Genomic DNA, 21,227 nt, shown 5'->3' with positions numbered 1-21,227 from the left:
CTCTCGCGCCTGCCTGACGTTAAACCGCTTAGGTCCACCCACGTTCAACCCTTCACATTTCATAGACACAAAGACGAGACACTTTCTGACTGTACACGAACTATTGAGTAATAGTTTATTTTGACATAAAACTTAATATGACAGCTCCGGCTTAAAGCTCTACATAGTTACTCTGATATCAACTGTCGTGATCACTGATTCGGGAAGTTTTGATCATACTTTTCAAAGCAGATCCAAGAGTTTTTCTTTCGTTCGCATTCTGGAATAGCCACTAAATCTACCAAGGCAGACTAAATCATACATACAATAAACAAACAAACAGACACACACACATACTGACGACACAAGACACAACACCACACTCACAATCCTGCATGTCAGAGAAAATTAAGATTTGTGTTCTTTGTTTTTTTTTTGCTTTCGGGTCAATATACAATATGTTGAAGGTTGCAGCATATTTCTGCAAACTGATTTCTGAACAAAACAAGTTCTTGGGGGGAAAAGAGAAAACGATGATAAGTAGGGAAAAGGGACAAAGCTTCTTTATGATCTACTTGGGTCTACATAACCTAATCTACTTACATTTTCACGGACACAACACCAAGAAGAAATAGTCAACACATTTACTGTACAGCATCTTAATAAGGAGCAAATTAAGACAGGTTCCTTTTTAAAAAAACTCCCCAGGCCTTTATAACTTTTCTTTGTCTTTTGTGAACTTTCTTCGCTTCTATTTTTCGACGACTAGAAGCAACGGAATAGTTTTGTTTTCAATCAACGAAACATGGAAATCGGGAGTTTAGTACTGTGGGGGGAGGCAAATATTACAATTACATCACGTTTTAATCCAGGCCGCCTACACTATGGTTTCCGTCCAATACGGGTGAGTTAAAAAGCCTTTTCCATGTTCATAATATAAATCTAAATTATTATATGTACTTATTCACACTTCAAAAGGACAATATTCAGATTTGATAGTAATATTATAGGGAGTCTGCAAACAAAGAAAATCCAAGATACCCTGGTACACTGCAGTTGAGTGTAACTGGCCCCTGTGCGAAGCCTGCGTTACATTCATCTTAGAAGTGACCAATAACTACTTAATTTGGAATATTTTAATTTACTCGGTCATCGGGTACCATGAAGAAAGAAAATTCTTGTTACGAGTTTTCACGCGTCTTAAAAAAGAAAGACAAATTTCTACTGAGAGCGCTGGCACGTTTCGTTTCTATGGTAACCACCAGGAAGACGAGTTTGTCCTCACTGACATCAGTGACCAATCTTACAAATACATTTTCTTTGCCTGCACACTGTTGAGTTTTTTCAAGATCTCGTAAATTTCATGGCTGAGTTCCCAGCATCTAAGGTCAGGAACTTGAGATAAGAAATTCATCTTCTAGGATAAGTCTTTAAGTTTCACAGAGGACTAAGAACCAAAGAACGCAATGTGGACACCATGCGCTAAATCCCCCGTCCCCCACCCCCAACGAATTTCTCCTTTTCTCGGCACAGAACAATAGAGCTAACTGACAAAGTCCTGTGAAAAGCCACAGAAAACTAAACGCTACATTATTCCACAGCATTAAATTTTTTTGTACACTACTTTACAAGGCTGGTTTCTGACAATTTCATCGCTGGTATGATTGGGGTACACTTTGAAGCCGACGCCCCACTGCATTCCCCGTCCCATATCGGAATAAAACAGCTGAATGTTTGTGTGGTATAACAGCATAGCACATGGCAAGCAGCCTTGGTCAGGGCTGTTCAGAAAGCTGGATGAAAAGTTGGGGAAGGAGAAGAGGGAACCCATCACAGAAGCTCATACTGGCGGAGATGCATCCGCTGGATTATGTCGCGGCAGTCGTTGAACACCCGTCGAATGTTCTCCGTGTCTACTGCGCATGTAAAGTGTGGATAACAGTAGTGTTTACCATCTCCGCTGGCTGTGCTGATCCGCTGAATGAGACAAAAGAGCACGGTTAAATGGAAATCCCTAGGAGGGGGTTACCCTAATTTTACCAGTCTTAATATGTGCCACGCAACGGAGGGGGGGGGGTTGGGGTGAATTTGTAAAATGGAAAATTTGAGGTGTGTTCCGACAGTTAATTCCTCGAACTGATGGAGGCTGATATCTATCAGAATGGAGAACAAACTGTGCTTGTCATGTAATCATCATGATACAAAAAAAAAAAACCTCATAGAATCTAATATCACTTTGAAGGGTATCAAACAATTAAAAAAAAGTCATGAACAGTGCTTCCTTTAAATGAGAATATTTAAATGCAAGCAATACTTACAAGGAATTCATCACGAATAAAATATTTAGCTCTTGTAACTGACTCCTCGTCCCCAGGCTCTGCCGTGGCTGAACAAAAAAAAATTGTAGTTAACCAGACCATGGACTATTAACGACATTCTCGACTATTCTGAATAATAATAATAATAATAATAATAATAATAATAATAATAATATTAATAATAATAATAATAATAATAATATTGCTGAGAATGCAGAAAGCTGTATTAAGTGGCACTCTGAACATTGCAAGAACATTTAAACTGGTTACAGCGTAAGAATTTTAATGACATTATGATTTGGTTTTTATGAACAGGATTTTATGAACATTTTAAGTTAAGGATATTTTAAGAACCAAACAGTAAATCATGAACATTTAAAAAAAAAAAAAAAAAACATCTTAGTATTGGGCCAATTGACACTTTAATCGTTTTATATTGATCATTTATATTCAAGTAGTATTAGATATTATTATAGTTAACAGTCCTGTCATGCAGATAGGTTACGAATTTTCGCCCTATCTAGCTTAGCTCACTAGCATCCAAACGTGTATACTGCATAGTAATAATGATGCCAAACACGGCATAATAATAATAATAATAATAATAATAACAATAACTTTTTTTTTTTTAGAGAACTGCTTTTTGTGAAATATTTTTAAGGAAAAATCTATTATTATTATTAAGTTAATACCGAAGAGATTCAAAACTTTTCTCTCAGAGACTTTTTTAACTTGTTTTGTAATATTTATACCTTAATTATGATCATCATTATAATTATTATAAGTAGTGTGTATCCATGAGCGTTTTCTGGGATTTTTACTGGACTTCTTTTTTTATAATAACAATAACAATATTGATGCCGTTGATTGGCGAAAGCTCGGATTTGTGAAACATTTTACTTTTTACAGCAGTGTAAGGCTTCATTCGATTAAGTTGTAAATATTTCAACAATGCTGCTGAAGGACAACAGGAACAGATTAAACGCTAGAGAAGATGCGGGTTAAGGCCAATTCATTCTGTTCTGTTAGAAAATTATGGAAACCTGAAGTTCTGCATAACCAAGTAAAGAGATAATTCGTCTTGCCTCGAGTTGTTTGAAGGTTGGGTAATGCTATTCAGCATATAAATTGCCATTTGGCAAAAAGAGAAATGTCTTGACACAGTTATGCTATACACTGCTTTAGTCTTTGAATTCAAATTCCAGCACCAGAATACCAGCTGTTCACTGTGGCACACATTCGACATTTTATCAGTTAGAGAGTACTCTTATAGATTCACAATAGATTGCCTGTCTCAGGTCAGAGCACACTGGACACTGATGTACAGTAACCTGAACACAAGATACTACCCACATCAAAACAAATATACTTTTGAACGTTCACCAAAACAAGCAACTAATCGAGGACATAGAAAAGGCCATGATCCAGAGAGCAGTTAATGTTTGAATTTTCCCAAAGTTAGTGAAGACATGGTACATCAATCATATAATTACATTTAGAAGAGCAGATACAACAAAAACAATACTCTTAGTGCTTTTCAATTACATAACTAAAGAGTTCCATGACAAACTCATCCTAGCATTAATCATTGTTGTAACAGAAATCCAAAAGCACAAACGAAATAAGTTGAAATCCACCAATCACAACTCAAAAACACGGCCTTTAAACCCTCTTAAGTACTCCGCAGTTTGCATCAACTCATTGAAAGGAATACTAGATAAAGCCTTGGTCAAAAACTCAAAACTTTAATTTTTTTTCCAAAGGTTTTTTTTCATTTTGTCACAAGCGTCAGAAAAAATAAAAATTCTGAATCCCCAGGGCTTGACACTAACTTTTCAACTTACTAGCTGAGTGGCTAGTGACATCTTAGATGTTATGACAATTTCACTTTGTTTACTAGCCAAACTGGGCTGATGAAAATCAAAAACCACTAGCCAAACCTGAATTTCTACTAGTCTGTGGCTAGTTGGCTACCGTTAGTGTCAAACCCTGAATTCCCCATGAGGAAACCAACCTCAATGTTTCAAATTCCATGCTCCAATGTTCTAACACTGAGCCAGACTCTACAGTGAGCCAGCTTATTACAGAGTTCAATATTTTTTTAAGTGTATCTTACCATCAGGAGGAGTTCTGTAACGCGCAAAGTCCGGGAAATAGTCCTCAATCTTGGACTTGCCAGCCCGCACCTTTTCTTTTAACAAATCTTGTTTGTTGAGAAACAATATTACTGAGATTGTTCTCAACCATCTGGTAGAAAATAAAACAGTTACACTGTTAAATTTGCTAGTTCTTTTAGTAAACACTTATTGCATTCAAACCAAATTTCCAAAATGAAAATGTTAGACTCAGCGTATTACAGTCTTTAAAAAAAAATATGCTCGGAAGGATCTTTAGCTGAAGCTGGGAGAGCATAATTCCTTAATACCATTATTTACATTCCAAAGGCATTCTGCTTGGTTCACATTATTCCTTTTACAGGACAGAACAATAGATGGCCATTTTTTAAAATTTGGCTAACATCAAAACTTTAAAAAAGATTTGACAACTGCAGAAAATGTTACATGTAAATATTTTTTTAAATGTTTATTTCCATACAACACTTATCCCATTTAATGGTGGTTTAAGGCAATGCAGGGGCATGTCTTTGGTACACTATCAACATTGCGTGGGAACCACAAAGCCGATGAATAAACAAAAATTCATCATTCTTATCCCTTTATATGCTGGATTTGTGCAAAACATAAAAATCAACTGCAATTATGGTATCAATGATGTCTGAAAGCTGTGCCCAATTGCAAAAAAACATTTGATTCCGACTACTATTCTTGCATAGACAGTTCAAAAATGCCTCAAGGCACCATGAAAGTAGACAATCATTAATTCAAAAGGATCCAAAGGTGGACTTTGTGGTTAAAAATAAAAGGATCCCACTGTGACTTGACCTTGTGATTTCAAAATGACCAAAAAAAAAAAAACCATTTGAGAGCAGTACTATCATGTGGACAATTCTTTAATTTCCACATCACAAACAATTGTCTTGATTGTTTGTGATATGCAACAAACGGTCACTTTGTATCACTGAACAGTTTGATCAGCTAACACCCCTAAGCAGTTAAAAAATTCTGAGAATCGATAATATTATTATACATCCAATGTTTTCACAAACTAAAAATGGCCATTTACAACTATAATTAGAAAAAAAAGGCCCTCTGTTCTTTTTTACATGTCATCCTTCTCTTAATTCTTTAAATATCTCCTTTGAACAATCACTTTACTGTTAGCTACCACGGGTATGCCATTAATTACACACCCATTCAGTCATTTTGGGGCTGCCAAAAGAGCCTCTTAAAACAAGATTTACAAATGAGTTATTGACCAAGCCTGAGGTCAAGATGGCTGGACATTGGCCAAGTTCTTTCTTTGTGATTTTTTTAACCAAGATGAAGTCTTGCTCCATTCAAATACAAATTAAGAACTTGGCTAATATCCAGCCATCTTGACCAAAAAAGCTTGGTTAGTAAAGGATTTATAATATTGCAAAACAATTTCACAAGAATGACTCATTGATTTCAAGCTCCAGCATAGAAAGCAAACTCTGTTTGAAGCACATTAAACCTTTGAGAGTCATTTATGTTTTCTTAGCTTTGACTGTCTTCTGCTGCTTTTTGTGACTCCATCACTGACAATGACAAAAACTTACAAACTTTTTTACTTGTGCCAGATCAAAGCAGGCAATCATGCACTGACAAGATGGGTCCATCATCCCCACCTGGATTTGTTTCACATTGCCCACAGGCACTGCCAGCATAATTGTGAATAACAATACAACTATTTTGGCTGGCTTTTCAATACTTTGTCACTCAAGATCAACTACTTGTTGTAATTATTACTAAATAATATTGTCAGTTCACAAACCTGTTATTCCAAATACTTTTGAACAATTCGAGAGACTCCTTCAACCGATTCTGAAGAGAAAGAACGGAAATTGTACAACTTTTGTAACCATTTTTAAAAACCAGCAATAACAGGTCAAGAGTTTTGGTTTATCGAGGTCTAGAAACATATCACGAGTGAAGAATCAGTTTGACTAAGTAAGAATAATTCCCTTGATTACACTTATTCAACCCTTAATCTTGCTTGAGTGACCAAGACAAAGTTTCTCCTTACTACATCAATACAATATCAAGCAGAAAAGTGATGAGAATAAAAAAAATATCATGTAGGAGATTGCTAGCTGATCCAATTCCAAACCCTCGGAACCAACGTTATAAGAATGAAATGATAGATAGTTAGGAGAATTACAAATGAGATTGGGGAGTGAAATGGTTAGCAAATTTCTGGTAATAGAAAGTCATGATTGTTTAGCAAAATCGTGACAGCAATGAAGTTGGTCGAGTTAAAAACAAAGCATAACAATGGTGTTGCATGATGACAATTTTATGCCACATTTCTTTTTCTGCATAAAAACTGCCCTTGACTTGAAACACCAGTCAACCATAACCCACATTTCCATCATATTTGGCCAAAAAATGAAATTATATCACAATAAAAATCCACATGGAAGGGAGGATATTGGTAATATGAACTAATTTGATGGCTTAGTTACAAACAATCTCCAAAAGTTCAGTTAATATTTCAAATGTTTTTCTGATGTATGTTCCTGCCACTGAGTAAAATCATAGTCTACCATATCGTGTACAAATAGGGTAAAAACAGATTTTAGGGGTGGCATACTTGAGATTTATTTTAGGTCCCCCCCCCCCCCCCCCTTCAAAAAGAGACTTTTTCTGCACTTAGCACGAGGAAGTATTTTATCTATTTCATGTTTACCATTCTTGCAAAAGATGGGATACTAGACAAATTTACCTGGCTTGGATCTTCTCTTAGTACCAAATTGTAACTACTGCACGCAACCACAAATATTATTGCTGTAACATCTGTAAGCAAAATGAAAAAAAAAAAAAACAATTGTTCAGTTCCAGGCTGAAAAGGTTGTAGTCCCAATTGTCAACCAGAAAGCCTACTATCATCGATCAGCTTGTTGCATGTCTAAAGATTACTTAATTGCTTCTTTTTTTAAACCAACCTTTTTACCAAAACTGCTGTTAAAACAAACTTATTTGAGATTGTAAACTTATTTACAACTAGCTCAGCTACAAGTTCGTATCACTTACCATAAAGCTTTTTGCTTTTGTTGCAATATGTCAAAAATATTTATTTCAACCAGAATTTGTTAGCACCAAAGTGACTGAAATACTTATATGAATCCCACAATGCATTCTTAAATCTAGGAGGGAGGGAGGGAGGGGAGGGAGAGAGGGTGGGAGGGGAGGGGGGATGAACCCAAGATTAACCGGGAGTGTCTCAGTATTTCATCCAGTGGTTTTATCACTGCATGAATCAGTGCAAAAAGTTGATGAAAAGGGAGATAATGCTGATTTGAAAATGAACGATATATATGAAACCTAATTCCCAGAAAATAACACCCTTGGAATGAATGGTTCAATGCTACAAAATCATTCAATTTGATTATCAGGCTGAAGATACCTACCATTAAAGCACTGTATCCATTTCCTTCTTTCATCTCTTTGGCCACCCACATCAAACATGCTGTAAGGATAAGAATAAACTCCTTTGGTGGATTCCTTTCCAAATTATATAATAAGTAAATATGTATATAACATCTCATGGATAAAGGAAAACATTTCCTTTTGATCAGTTGATTTTAACTCATAGGTTGCCTTCTAAAAAATAACCATCAGATTTGAAAGAGATCAACTGATGCATACCAACCCAAAGCACACTTGTGTCAACATTAGTAAACCAGTGACTATATACAAACCAACACTATAAAAAAAGCTTCAGAAAACTTACTGGAATTTCACTTTGTCCACATGAAATCTAGTTTCAATAATTCCTGATGTCAGAACTCGACATCTGAGCAGATCCTGGAAAAACACATATTTCAGGTTAAGCAAAATATCAAAGAGCTGTGATTTTACACCACTATACCTTCTATTACCTTCGAAAAAGAGTAGGGTAAAGCCTGCTTACAAGCCAAGTGGCCCATTGGGCCAGCACTTAAATCCAGTTCCCATAGCATGAAGCAACTAGGAGTATTTCTACTCTCCCCCCCTGGATGGAATGCCAGTCCATTGCAGGGTTACCCATAGCATGAAATTCACCAATACCCATTTATTCACCTGGGTGAAGAGAGGCACTGTGAGAGTAAAGTGTCTTGCCTAAGAACACAACACAATGTCGCCAGCCAGGGCTTGAACCTGGGCCACTTGATCTGGAGTCGAGTGCAATAACTATGAGGCCACTGCCCCTCCCTTCTAAATCAGTACATTATGGAAAGACTGCACTATCCAGCAGAGATTTCAGCCCTTTACACCCTAACATCAGTATGCATATTCTCCATACTGTTCTCTGTACATTTCCTATGTGACTGACCAGAAGAATTTGTGTAACAGTCTTTCGCTCCGACGAAGGGCTAACGCTCGAAACGTCAGCTTTTACAACCTTAACAGTGGCCAATTTACCATTTCAACTTTGTTGATATATTCAAATTATGAGCTCCTTTAGTTGGAGATCATTCATTTTGTTGTTGTGACCTTATTGTTCAATTCAGCGGCATTACTTTGGGGTGTAATTAACTTTTTAGTACCATTGGGGGCTATGAGGTTAAAACACCCAATTAACAAAAAGATTGATATTGTACCAAAGCGAAATACAGGCAATTCCAGAAAAAATCAAAAACCATAAAGTTCCTTTAACTTTTGAAAAAGAAAACAAAAACTATAAAAACAGAAAAGAAACAAAGTTCTCAAAGTTAGAGCCTTCTTTTTTTCACCCTCGCTGGCAAACAAAGAAAAACAAAGCATCGCAACTAATAAGCGTTAGATGGACAAGGTGAGACCATGTGATAAAGTCATAACTTGGTGGTGCCCACAATAACACTAACATTCTTGAGATCTGACACTGCACCTATTCTTAGAGAAGTTAGTTTCCATAAACCCACCTGTTCCACTGGAAGATAGTCTGGCTGTTTCACTGTGTCTACCCTGTCCAAAAAGCTGGTGAGAAAACAAAAAAGGAAAATATAAATCCAGTCACTTTCAGACCTTTCAAATTGCCACAAGATCTTTCAAAGCAACTTTTCACTATAGAGAGACTCGCAAGTCAAAACTAAATTTTTAAATTAGAAAAAAGTCAGTTGGTGTAAAAGGAAAATTGATTAGATTCTATGGCACTCAACTAATCTCATGCAGTGCATTATTATGATTGAATATTTATGAAAACACTGTCAAAATATGCAATTATTGAGCTATTTCAGGAATCCTGAAATTGAAATCAATCTTCCCCAAGAAAAGTCTTCAGATTCTTCAAATGTCCAAATATTGTACACCACAGTATTGAAGTACAAAAACAAAAGGTGAGAAAGTGCATGAGTCATTGTCCTTGAGAAAAACTCATGCATACTCTACAGTAACAATGAAGGAGACATGGCTTTATAACAAACAGTTCCTGGCAGCCAGATCACCTCACTGGAAATAGAGTATGCAATTCAATTCTTTCACAGGTCTCAGTTTTCCCTCATTTTGTCACATTGTAAGTTAAGAATTTTAAAAAATTGTCCTTTTTCTTTTGGCATCTTGCAGTCATGACAACTAAGAGAAAACATTACTGGCCTCTTGGTTTGTTGACCACTTAAAAGCATCAGCATCACCAAACAGCCCTGATTTTATTATTTTAAATTGTTATTTTCTGCTTTTTTTTTAAATTACTATTACTAGTCACTGTTTTGTCTGTGTAATGATACAGGCCCACTACACTTATGAACTACTGAAGTGATTGCTATCTTTTTCCTCTTTTGGATATGGTAATAAAAATAGTATGTTGTGTTTCATTTCAATATCTGAAACAAGACGCTGACTCCCGTAGATATTGATGATTCATGCACATCGCAAATTCCCCACTAATGACGGCAGTTATAGAACTTTAATTAATCTTCCAAGTTGCCAACATTAAAATATAATACCCCCTGGTTCGGATAGATCACATAGTTGCGAGTCACAACATCAAAACACAAACCATCTTTCCTTTTCTCTCTCTCTTAGCAAGTCATGTACAGTATACAGACAACATTTCTCTTTATACATCTACAGGTATGTTGCAGTTCAAATGTTTTCTTGGTTTAAAACTCATCACACCAGTTAAATTTCAATTCCTGTTGTCAAATGTTCATCGCCAAAATCTAGATATAAAAAAATAACATCAAACTGGTTTGAAAAATATTACACCAAGAGGAAAATTTTGAACCACAGCAACTGTTAATTTATCAATCTCTTCATCATTCATTTATTCATTCACCCAATTCACCACAATAATGTGTAGTACTTGTATTGAACAATAAAACAGAGTGAGCAGTCACATTAAGAACTCACAGAACTCCACATCGCTCAGAGCCCACAATATCTCATTTTACCCTTGTAGTTTTCAATCTTTTTGCAGCAAGTTTTGCTGACAACTGGAAAAGCTTCATACACCAATGACACATCTGGTTTCAATTCAAGAATATATATCTCTTTTGTAACTATCATACCACTAAAACCACTCAAGTTTTGGTGCTTGATGAAGTCAGGTTCAGAAGATGACTCTCATTGAGGTTATGGCTACAACATCACATAGAGACAGTAACATATTTCAGTCACTGATTGCTATCTGAAACATTTCCATTGTCTCTTGATTATTTTGGTTTGATGAAAATATCAAAGGAAATACTTAAGAAGAAAAGGGAAACACTTGGTCTAAAAAAAGGTTAAAATATAAAATAAAATACGAGTGGGGTGGGCTTATGTTAGTGTATTCAACAGAAATTTGATGACATAAGAAAAGATCACATGCATTAAAAAGAAAATCCTAATTTTGTCAAAAACACACCAACACAGATTTGGTTCTCATCCTGCATGAAAGTGGTATGTTATTCTTAGGTCATTGCACAGAAACATGAACACAACTGCATTTTCATCTGAGATTTGACAATTTAAAAATATCTCAAACTGTCTCTTACACTTTTACACCTCATAAGGGCACATAAATTTATCCCTAAATGCTTTACTGTTAATCACTTCTAATACCAGGTTATCCAACACCAATACAATAGGAACCTTTAAAGTAAGTTTGAAGCTGTCATGGTTACTACTATAATTTTTTTCTTTTTTTTAACGAGATGTCTGTTACTTTTCTTTCTTTGATATCCAACATTTAAATAATTGTAAAACCTTATTCTGGTTACCCAGTTAACTTCCTGGCTGTCTCAGAGCCAACAAACAGAGCCATATTCAACTCTATCAAATGTTCTTTTCCCCCAACAAAGCTTCACATTAAAATTACCTCTACATTCCCACAAATAGAGCTGACTCTCAACCATCAGGAAAAACTGCAAAACTCCTCAAAGTTCATTGAAACATCCCACTCTCCTCTCAATGTTGCATGTTTTCAGAATGTCCAATTACCATTCTCCTGTTACCAACATTGACAAGGGGGGGGGGGGGGGGAGGGAATGTATCAAGAACTGTCATAAGGATTGTCTATAAATAATACCACAACAAGACTATTAAAACTCATGGGTGAACCAGACTATTTGCAGTCAAAATCAATGAAATTTTGCTTTACTAAAATTCCTTCAAATGACACAAATCCCACTCTAATTGTTCTTCATTACTCTTGCGCGACCTAAACAATGTAAGAACTTTTGCAAAGAAAATTTACTTCAGGAGTAAAAAGTGAGAAAATTTTCACCTGACAAATACATTGCAAGTAGAGGGTTGGAAAGAGACACTTTTTGGAACCATATAGTAGTGCAAATTTGTTTGAGTTAAAATTTGCTTTGCCAAAATTTAAATTCAAGAACCATTTACCACTGGTAAAGAACCTACCACAAAAGTAAAGAGCGCTGCCTGTTTTATAATAGCACAAAGTTTGCCAATGGTAAACTGATCTCAAATTTCAGGTTAGGACACCAGAGTCATTGGGCACTTTAACTGCAAAGTATTTTCTTCTGCAATTTACAACTTCTTGTCATAAGAGAAAAAAAAAAACCTTCTTTGCTTTCCACAACAATTCAAGTAAGTAGTATGCCACAGGTCAATAGTTCTTCTTGTGAACAACACTCCACAACTTCCATGTGTAGAATAAGAAATAGTAGTAGCTTCCTGGTACTTGGTAAGGTGAGTAAAATATCACCTTTATTATATGGCCTATAATGATGTGTTGACTGTAAAAGTAATGCCATTTCAGTCAACAGACTGCCCTTACCACATTTTGTTAAAACACCCTGCTCTTCTCACAGTGCTTAGTTTCTTGAACCCTTTAACTACCATAAGTGACCACGACAGAATTTTTCCTTACAATTTCAATACAATGTCAAGCAGAGCAGACGGGTGATGAGAATAAAGTAAAATACCGATTAGCAGATTTATAATTTGATCTAATACCAAATTCTCCAAAGCAGCTTCACAAGGATTGTATGGCAGACAGTAGGGATAATTACTAGTGAGATCTTAGGAGTGAAAAAGGTTTAAGGCAGTCCAGTTTTCCTGTTGCCAACATACAAGGGTTTCAATAAGAGCTGGCAACTGGTGAAATTTGCTGTCTAAATTGAGCAAAATTGCTACCTAAATTCTCTGTGCTATCAACATTACACTACAGGACTCACTTCCAGTTTTTGCTTTCTACTTCAAAACTAATGAAAAGTCTTGAATATGACAAGGGGAAAAGGGGAAAAGGGGAAAATATTTTACCAATTGCTATGAGGATTGCAGTTTACATACACCCAACATGTTAGGTGTGGCTCCCACTTGTAAACAGCACAAAGAATTTTCTAGATTTTAGAAAAGTTTGATTTACAGATAAGATCCAGTTTTTTTTTTTTTGAGAAATCATGCAAATGTAACACATTTATATCCATGCTGCTCATGAAACCAGAATAAATTTTCAGTTTTAGTCACCATCAAGTCAGAAGCGAGTCTTAACCAACTGAGGAGACTTTTTTCTATGATCTGTTTCATATTTTCTCTTACAATAAGCTTGTAATAACAACTACCTTCTACATAATGCAACAAAGTGGAGTTGAATCTTGCAGCAGTCCAGTTCTAGTTCAAGTGATTTCACTAGGAGTAGTGTCCAAATGCACTCAGTATAATTTGATTAGAAGTTTTTTACCCTTCATTGATTTCCACTACACAACAGCTTACGACATATAAGAAATGTTAATATCAGTATCTTCACTATCAACAGTTTTGTAGAGCAGCAACAGAACTTCAGGATTTCTTTCAGAACAGTTCTGTTCTCTCCTACTTGTACATTGCCGTTAAACACTAGCTGCCTTCACATGAAAAGCAAAAATGCTCATACACAGATAAAGCAGTGGAGATCCACATTTTACAGAAATTGTTCACTCGCCTTTCTTATGATTTACACTCATCTGATTGGATGCGAAAACTCTGTCATGTCAAAGGAAGTCCTTACTTTCATGTTTTTCTTACTGACACATTATGAAGCAAGCTAAATTTAGAATTCTTAAAGAACAATTTTGTAATTTACCTCTAGTAAAATAATCTATACACAATTTTTGGCAACATCTATCTTCAATAAATTGTAGCAAACAATAAACAAACAAGTAAACAATCAGAGTAAATAACCTTTCATATTCAATGGCACAAACAGGATAAATCTAAGTAACCAAAGCAAGAAAACATTCTTTCTTTGGGTATGTCTTAGTTTAAACCATATGAAAGAATTACACCTTTAATACAATCAGAAAAAGAACTTAGGTGAGCTTCAAAATAATCTTAGCTCTTCCCTATACAGAGAATTATCTGACACCAACAGTATAAAATGGTTCAATGTTTACAACAACACAAGTCTACATGGCAAAATATACCTTCAATTTGGGCAAAGAACTATTGTAACCAATGGAAAATAAGCTGCATAACCTTTTCTACACATACATGAAAATGTTTAAGACATTTCCACCATGAAATGATTTTAACTTAAATAATATCAATAAAAAACATTTTGTTCTAACATAAACATCTCTTTTTAAGGAAGGAGAAAATATTCAGCACCAAAGAACAGTAGCCCTCACAAAAAGAGAATGAGATGGAGGGATGATATAACTTCAAACATGCAGATGTCTCATTGCAAGTGAAATGTCAAGATCCAGCCATGTTTCTCTCTTGTGAGTGAGCAAATGCTCTGAATTTGGCAAACAAGAATAAGCTGTTAACCTATTTCTGCCAAGGATACACACGAATAGACACCCAAAGACTTCCAGACCTCATTTCAATCGAACCTGCCTCAGTCTGTATGTTTGATCTAAAAATAGGATTCATGTGAATGACCCTACCTACAGCCAGTGATCCGTTTTCGTGAAGAACTCTTCCTCTTCTGTCTGGTCAGTTCGAATTGTAATTCAAAATACCACTTTTTAGGTATCGTAGACGGTTTATACGGTTTCAACATGCCACCTTCAGAATTATCATGGACACAGCATGCACAGATCCGCTCGAAATGCTATATTCCGTAGCCATTGATGAGATGAAATCGACAAAAAATAAATTTCGATAGGCGAGTTCGTGCTAAGATGATTTGGTACTTCCACAAAGATTTTATTCTCTGCCCAACGGTCATTTAGCCAGAAACATTATATGTTCTTTTATCAACAATAAAACCTAGTGTAATAAATTCAGAACACTGCGAGTTTCTCTATCATTGAGCTGTCTTAGTTTCTGCATGGAAACCAATTCAAAACAAAGTTGGCTGAGAAATGGTTCACAGTTTTCATGACAGAGAACCGGTACTTTCGTAATATTTCCATTGCAAAACCACAGACTACGTATTCCAAATTACGGTAAAAATTTCTAGCGGAGTGCATTCAATAAAACTGGAAGCATATGTATCATTCTATCTAGATTTCGCATAGCGATCACAACGTTTCTTCCCCATAGAGGTATATCCCATCAGAAATCGGCTTTCAAATATTATCCTTTAGTTTATCATTTGACAGTCCGACCGCCAAGAATATCTACGAAACCGTTTACCAACTACTTAAATGGCATCAAAATCATTATGGATAAAAACCATGAGACGCCGAAGCGTACCGGACACAAAACACAAGTCCAAGTAAAGGAAACACTCTCCGTTCGCATATGGCTTCTTACTCACAACGGTTCGCACAACAGCGTGACAGAGGTTTTCGAACATAAAATCACGATTTTATCGCTTCTAAAAACCGCTAGAAAATAAATAATCCTTAGCGAACATGCTTACACAGAATTCAAGAGAAATATTCATCACTGGCTGAAAATAACATCCAAGAAGTTCTATGACCACGAATAATAATTCTTTTCCAGCCATTTTGTCGGGGCTACTTAGTTTGTAAACACTGCCATCTTCCAAAAACCCCTTGGCTACGTTGAACACTCAACGAAGACTATAAAAATAGCTCAGCAAGCGTATTTTCTACCTCAAAAAACCGAGAAAACACGCTCGTGAAGCGAACACATCATCGAGAAGACACAATAAACGAGTATTTCAACGTCTTGACCATGTAAAAAAGCCCAAAAGATGTTATAATAAATAGACTTACTATTGCGCACAGTCGATAAGTTGATACTCATTCGATCGTTCGAAGCATTCGAGCACACCCGCATCTTGCCATAATATCTTTGTGTGTTCATAGAACTCCTGAAATAAAGAAATAGCGAAAAGTTACAAAAATACGGGCCAAGAAAGGCAGCACAAGACGAAAACACATTTTATGTTTGTTCAAAGCGCTCGACTGCCCTCTGCTCAAACTTCTGGTTTCCATAATTAGAAATGTGTACTAAACTACGAGCGAAACCGCTCGTTTAAAACTTGATCTATCGAAATTTACTTTCGATGCCTTCACCGTTCTTTTACAGGGAAACTAAAATACTAAAGATAACGATTATAGCAAAATATCATCTGGCCTTACCGGGGGATAGTCGAAGTCTGGCGTCGTGGCCACTTCATGCAAGTAGTCGATTCTGAACTGATTATTAGGGTTAGCTAACTTCACCGGCGGAGTTAACGTCGGCATAGCCCCTGTAATGGTCTAAAACACAAGAATTATGAATCTAACAAAAAAATAGAAGCGAAAGGAATCGAAAAAAGCCGTGAAATCGTAACGAATCGCGAGCTAAATGTGGGTGGTAGATTGTAAATAGGCTAGTCTTACCAATATTGCATCTCTAATATTCTTCTTTATATCTTCTATTTTTTGCCTCTTTTCCCTGTGAGAAACGGAGCAAAGACGGAGATTAACACAAGACGTCCATTATGAATAATTCTTGTTCGATCGGCGCTAGCTTGCCTTCCTCACTCTTAATAATTTGTATGCTAAACAACTGTGACAGAATAGGTGGACACTCACTGCTCCGTAAAACCATGTACGTCGTGTAAGATCCTCATCTGTTTGACGATCGTGCTCTTTCCAGATTCTCCAGCCCCTTGGAGGTTAGAAATAACACTTATTACTTATTCGATCATAACCAAAATCAACCACTTTCAAACCCGATTACTACAGCCATTTACCAAGTAGAAGGAGACGATGAGTAGCTCGGTATGCAATTTTATCATCTCGGAGTTGCTTTTCGATCTTTTTGTTCGTACTTTTCTGATGCTTTTTCGTTTCTTGTTCCTCATCGGTAATGTTGTTGCCGAAACACCCCATCGCACAGAAGTGCGATTCCAGAACGAGGAAAACGCCCCCGTTGTACCACCAAATAAAAAGTTTCTTTTTACCAAGATGAAAGCAGCAAGTTTGGAACTAGCTTGTGGACAGAGCAACACGGCTCAACTTATGACAAATCAAATAGGGTGTGACAAAAGCACGCTGAGCGTTCTGGGAGATCTGCACACTAGTTAGCAGAGCAAGTCTGGTGACGAATATGACGTCAACGGCGAGAACATACTGGTTTTGACGCAACGGTGACGTCACTAAACGGGGATTTTCGCACTAAACGAAGCTCTTACCGTCGATTTTCGCTTTTATGGAGGTTGAATAGCTCTAAAAGTAATGATAACACTCAATCTTCGAGCAATCTTCATGCATTCTCACACATAGAAACGTCGAAGTACTCTATCGATCATTGACCACTTGCGATCGCGACAAGCTTATTTAACACCACGTATATGTATTGGTTTAATTAATTTCACAACAATGCGTAACAGTCTGTTAGAAAAACTTCAACTCAAGAATCAACATATGGAGGGAGGCTCCTTTGTGTCACTTATTAGCTATTTTACGCGTGTCTCATATTGAGCACTTGATGTAGCGTTTTCTTGCGAAAAATTTCATCACAGGTCCATCGCAAGATTGCGTGGTTAACAAACTAAAAACGTCAGTTAGAACATTTTTCCGCAAAGTCTGGATAAACCGGTAGAAGAGAAAATTTTCATTCTCACGGGAATTTAGGTGGAGAAAAAAATTCAAATTACGTAAGCTGCCTCTGAGGCGAAATATGCATTAGAGATCGATGGGAATTCGTCTTTAAAAATTAACGAGACAGGGTCTGTAAATGCAACTGATCCTCAGCCGGTCCATCATAACAAGGCGTTTCTTTCCAATTAGGCGAATCAGTTAGGGCGATAATGGGTATCTAGGTCTACCTGTGGGCTATAACAGCGAGGACTGTGATGCACCGGGGTTGCCTGTCTAGAGCCACACTGGCCTTAGGTTTGCCAAGAACACCTGGTTTGTTGACGAGTGGGCGACAAGTACAAATTGATCTAGAAACTCAGCCGGTAATCTTCCACGATAAAACTGAAAATTGACAGGCCGAGTAATTGATTTGTTCTACGTTTCACAGCCACGAGAATAAACTTTTCTTTGTATTTTTTTTAAAAAGATCGAAACACCTTTATCACCATAGTTGTTGAAGTATTTTCATTAACCCTCTGACGACCAAAGCCCACCCTGGCTCCCTCAACTGTGTTCAGACCGGAGGCTGAAGGACTGGGTAAGACAACCTTCTATCTAAAATGTTCTATCTATCAAAGAACCTTCTGTCCATCAAATATCTAGCCGAGCGAGCGAGTGTTCGACATTAAAGAAAAACGCTCCACTCAAATTTTTTGCATCTATTCGGTATGTGGAACAAAACTGTTTTTCACCCGACAGGGCATAACTGAGCCTGAGAAAATGATACATTGAGTTATTTAAGCATAGTAGGGCCTTATTCATCAGGAAAGAACGATCAAACAGACTTCTCCCCACTACCTCAGGCGAAATTTGTAATAGAATTCGATGGCTTATCAGCATGTCATGTCCAAAGCTAGTGGTGGGGGGGTGGTTGAGGGTTTGGAGCGTTCAAATTTTTTGTCAAGTGGGAACAATCCAGAAACAGGGTAAAAAACGCCAAGTACTTCAAAGTGACTAAAACGGCGAGTTTTTTTCTTTACTTTCAAAAAGTGCTGCTTTCATTTTGCCTTTTAGCCAAGCGGATGACGCGTGGGTAAAGTGGAGTCGTATGGAGCGCGAGAGCATCAAATGCAATTAATTCAAAGAGCAAGGAGAGTTTGTATTATTTCGGTTCTTCCTCAATAATGCCACTCGAGCATAGTGTTCAAATTTAAGTTTGGCAGGCAGAGAAGCAGGAAAAGAAATTACCAAGCGTCTATATATGAGAATAATTTTGTAAACTCCGCCATTGGTGCTGAAAAACTATCCTGATAAGTTTGGGAGACTTTTGCGATTGATACACGTCTATTTCAAAACAATACAAAAGGTCCTGGGGAAGTAAAACGAGACGTCATGTGTGTCGTAGAATGATGTTCTTGTGTAAATAAATGCAGTGTTTGGCATGTCGAGGGATCCTGGATTAAAGTTCGATTGTGATTGAACAAATTTTCTTCTTCATTTCGTTTCGTTCATTTCTCAATTCTCCATATGGATATCGATACATGTCCTTTTGTGTTTGTGTCCCTGGGAATCGGATTTAAAGGAAGCTGACTGAAATTAGTACAACGTGTAGGCAGAGAGAACGGAAAGCGAGTCGCAATCTCCTCATGCACTCCTTCTTTAGGATCTTCTCTAGCTTCTTCTTTAACTTCTTATTCTTTATGGCAATTTGAAGTAATAGTTTCGGACGGAGAAGTAAGCTAGATACCTTCCGGTAGGGTGCCCTGTGCAAATGTCTCGTTTGTGTATGTAAGCATACAAGATTGCTTCTCATTAAGGGGGGTAAATGCACCCCAGCACTTTTTCACACCCTTCCCTCCCCTTTAGGCTCGAAGAAGCGAAGTTATGATTAATTATTTATTACTGTCTCTCGAACTTGGCGGGTCTCGCGAATCATTGTAAATTTGCTAAAGATATCTCGAAACCTGACTCATCTCGGTCGAACCGAATTTCTGGGCTGTTTCCAAAGAGGTTCGAGAAAACTTATTGTTAAGAAAAATAAAACACGCCACTGATCATATCATGAGAATGTAGTCCTATCTTTTCTATCCAATTTTTCCGCGTTCGTAGCTCTGGTAATAAGCAAGTAATTTTACTCAAGGAAGTACGACACACGTTTTGAACATTTGATACAAAAATTTTTGAAGTTCTTCATCTAGAATCCGTGTTGATTTAAGTTCTCATTTCTTGTCCTTCCTTGATCTCATTTGGTATCTCCATCCTCTGTTTGACTGCTGCGGTAGTATGGATATAAACTACAAAGTTTTTAGGCCTTTTTTGACGACTCTAAGAACAACGCTGACGTAGCGTTAGAACAATTTAACAATAGAAGAGATCGCCGAGTCTGATTTTGAACAAACAAAGGAAAAGTCCGCTGAGACCGCGATAATGTTTTCAAATAGGCTTCAAAACATTACAAGTACAATCTTGAGCGTCTAAGATGAATAAGAAATTCCAGGTAAATACATGCAGAATTAAGAGCAAGTTCTTCAATCTATACAATCATCTAGGGGAAACATTTCGTAACCTATAGTACTTAGAGATATACACATAAATTATCTGGAGGAGCGTTCCCGTTCTTTATTGTCAATGAACGAGACAAAAAAGTGTGTGTCCATCTCGATCTTGGAGCTCAGACCTTCGGGTCAGTTTTCAAGAGTTCTGATGTATGTTGGATTTGAAAAGCACTGTCTGTGACTTCGATTTGAACTTTTTCTTGACAACACTCAATTTGAATGGCAGACATTTGTGACTGTTCTTTCAAAATTTAAGCAGACGAGACAGACTTTTCAGAGCTCAAACACGTACGGTCAAAATAATCGAAAACTTGATAAGAATCAAACCGAAACACTGAAAGTCACTGCGGTCAGTCGCGCGAGTGACAAATTTACACACAGTACTAAAAATAAGCCATGAACACAAAAGAAATTAAAATATCAATAGCACAACCTCTATAATCATGACATTTAGTTAAAATATCGGGGTCTTTTGTTTAATAAGTGTTCAATTGAATCCGAAATTCTAAAAGCGGTTGCGAAACAGTTCCGCGGCGAGAGAAATTGGCACGCGTTCTGAATTTCGGTTTCTTTAAGGCTTGATCCAAATTTATCCACAAAATTGTTCATTCGTGTATATATTTTGCGGTCCTCCACAACAACGCCTGTATTTCCTTTTCAGCGAATAAGGAAACTGCCTTGTGTTTATTATTTAACCTTATCTCTATTTTCGGTTTTTTGTTTGAACGGCTTGTGCTAAATATAGAAATATAAATTTTAAGTCCTCGAATTGTAAACATTATCCTGTGGCGACGACAATCACATTTGTAAAAAGCCTCGATTAACGGCGCTTACATGTCTTCGAACGATTATTGCAAAATATGTTTCGTAAACAAAACTCGATTGACGAAAAAAATCATAAAACAATAATTTTCCGCTCAA

At 36.8% G+C, this 21,227-nt stretch overlaps 1 protein-coding gene across 1 annotated transcript; it reads right to left on the bottom strand.

The window, feature by feature from the left end:
• Positions 1 to 82: 82 nt before the first annotated feature.
• LOC111335857 (guanine nucleotide-binding protein G(s) subunit alpha) lies at positions 83 to 17,213 on the bottom strand. Its single transcript, XM_022941856.2, has 13 exons — positions 16,923 to 17,213; positions 16,762 to 16,837; positions 16,567 to 16,621; positions 16,324 to 16,443; positions 15,955 to 16,052; positions 9,322 to 9,376; positions 8,172 to 8,245; positions 7,849 to 7,907; positions 7,164 to 7,234; positions 6,213 to 6,262; positions 4,414 to 4,544; positions 2,298 to 2,365; positions 83 to 1,956 (listed from the first exon to the last, which is right to left on the bottom strand). The coding sequence occupies exons 1-13, from the start codon at positions 17,059 to 17,061 to the stop codon at positions 1,810 to 1,812; spliced, it is 1,143 nt and encodes a 380-aa protein (XP_022797591.1). The 5' UTR covers positions 17,062 to 17,213; the 3' UTR covers positions 83 to 1,809.
• Between the last annotated feature and the right edge of the window lie 4,014 nt (positions 17,214 to 21,227).

This window comes from Stylophora pistillata, chromosome 3 (assembly GCF_964205215.1).
Source record: "Stylophora pistillata chromosome 3, jaStyPist1.2, whole genome shotgun sequence".
NCBI lineage: Eukaryota > Metazoa > Cnidaria > Anthozoa > Scleractinia > Pocilloporidae > Stylophora > Stylophora pistillata.
Note: the sequence above shows the minus strand (reverse complement) of the source record. Positions and strands in the feature narration are given on the sequence as shown.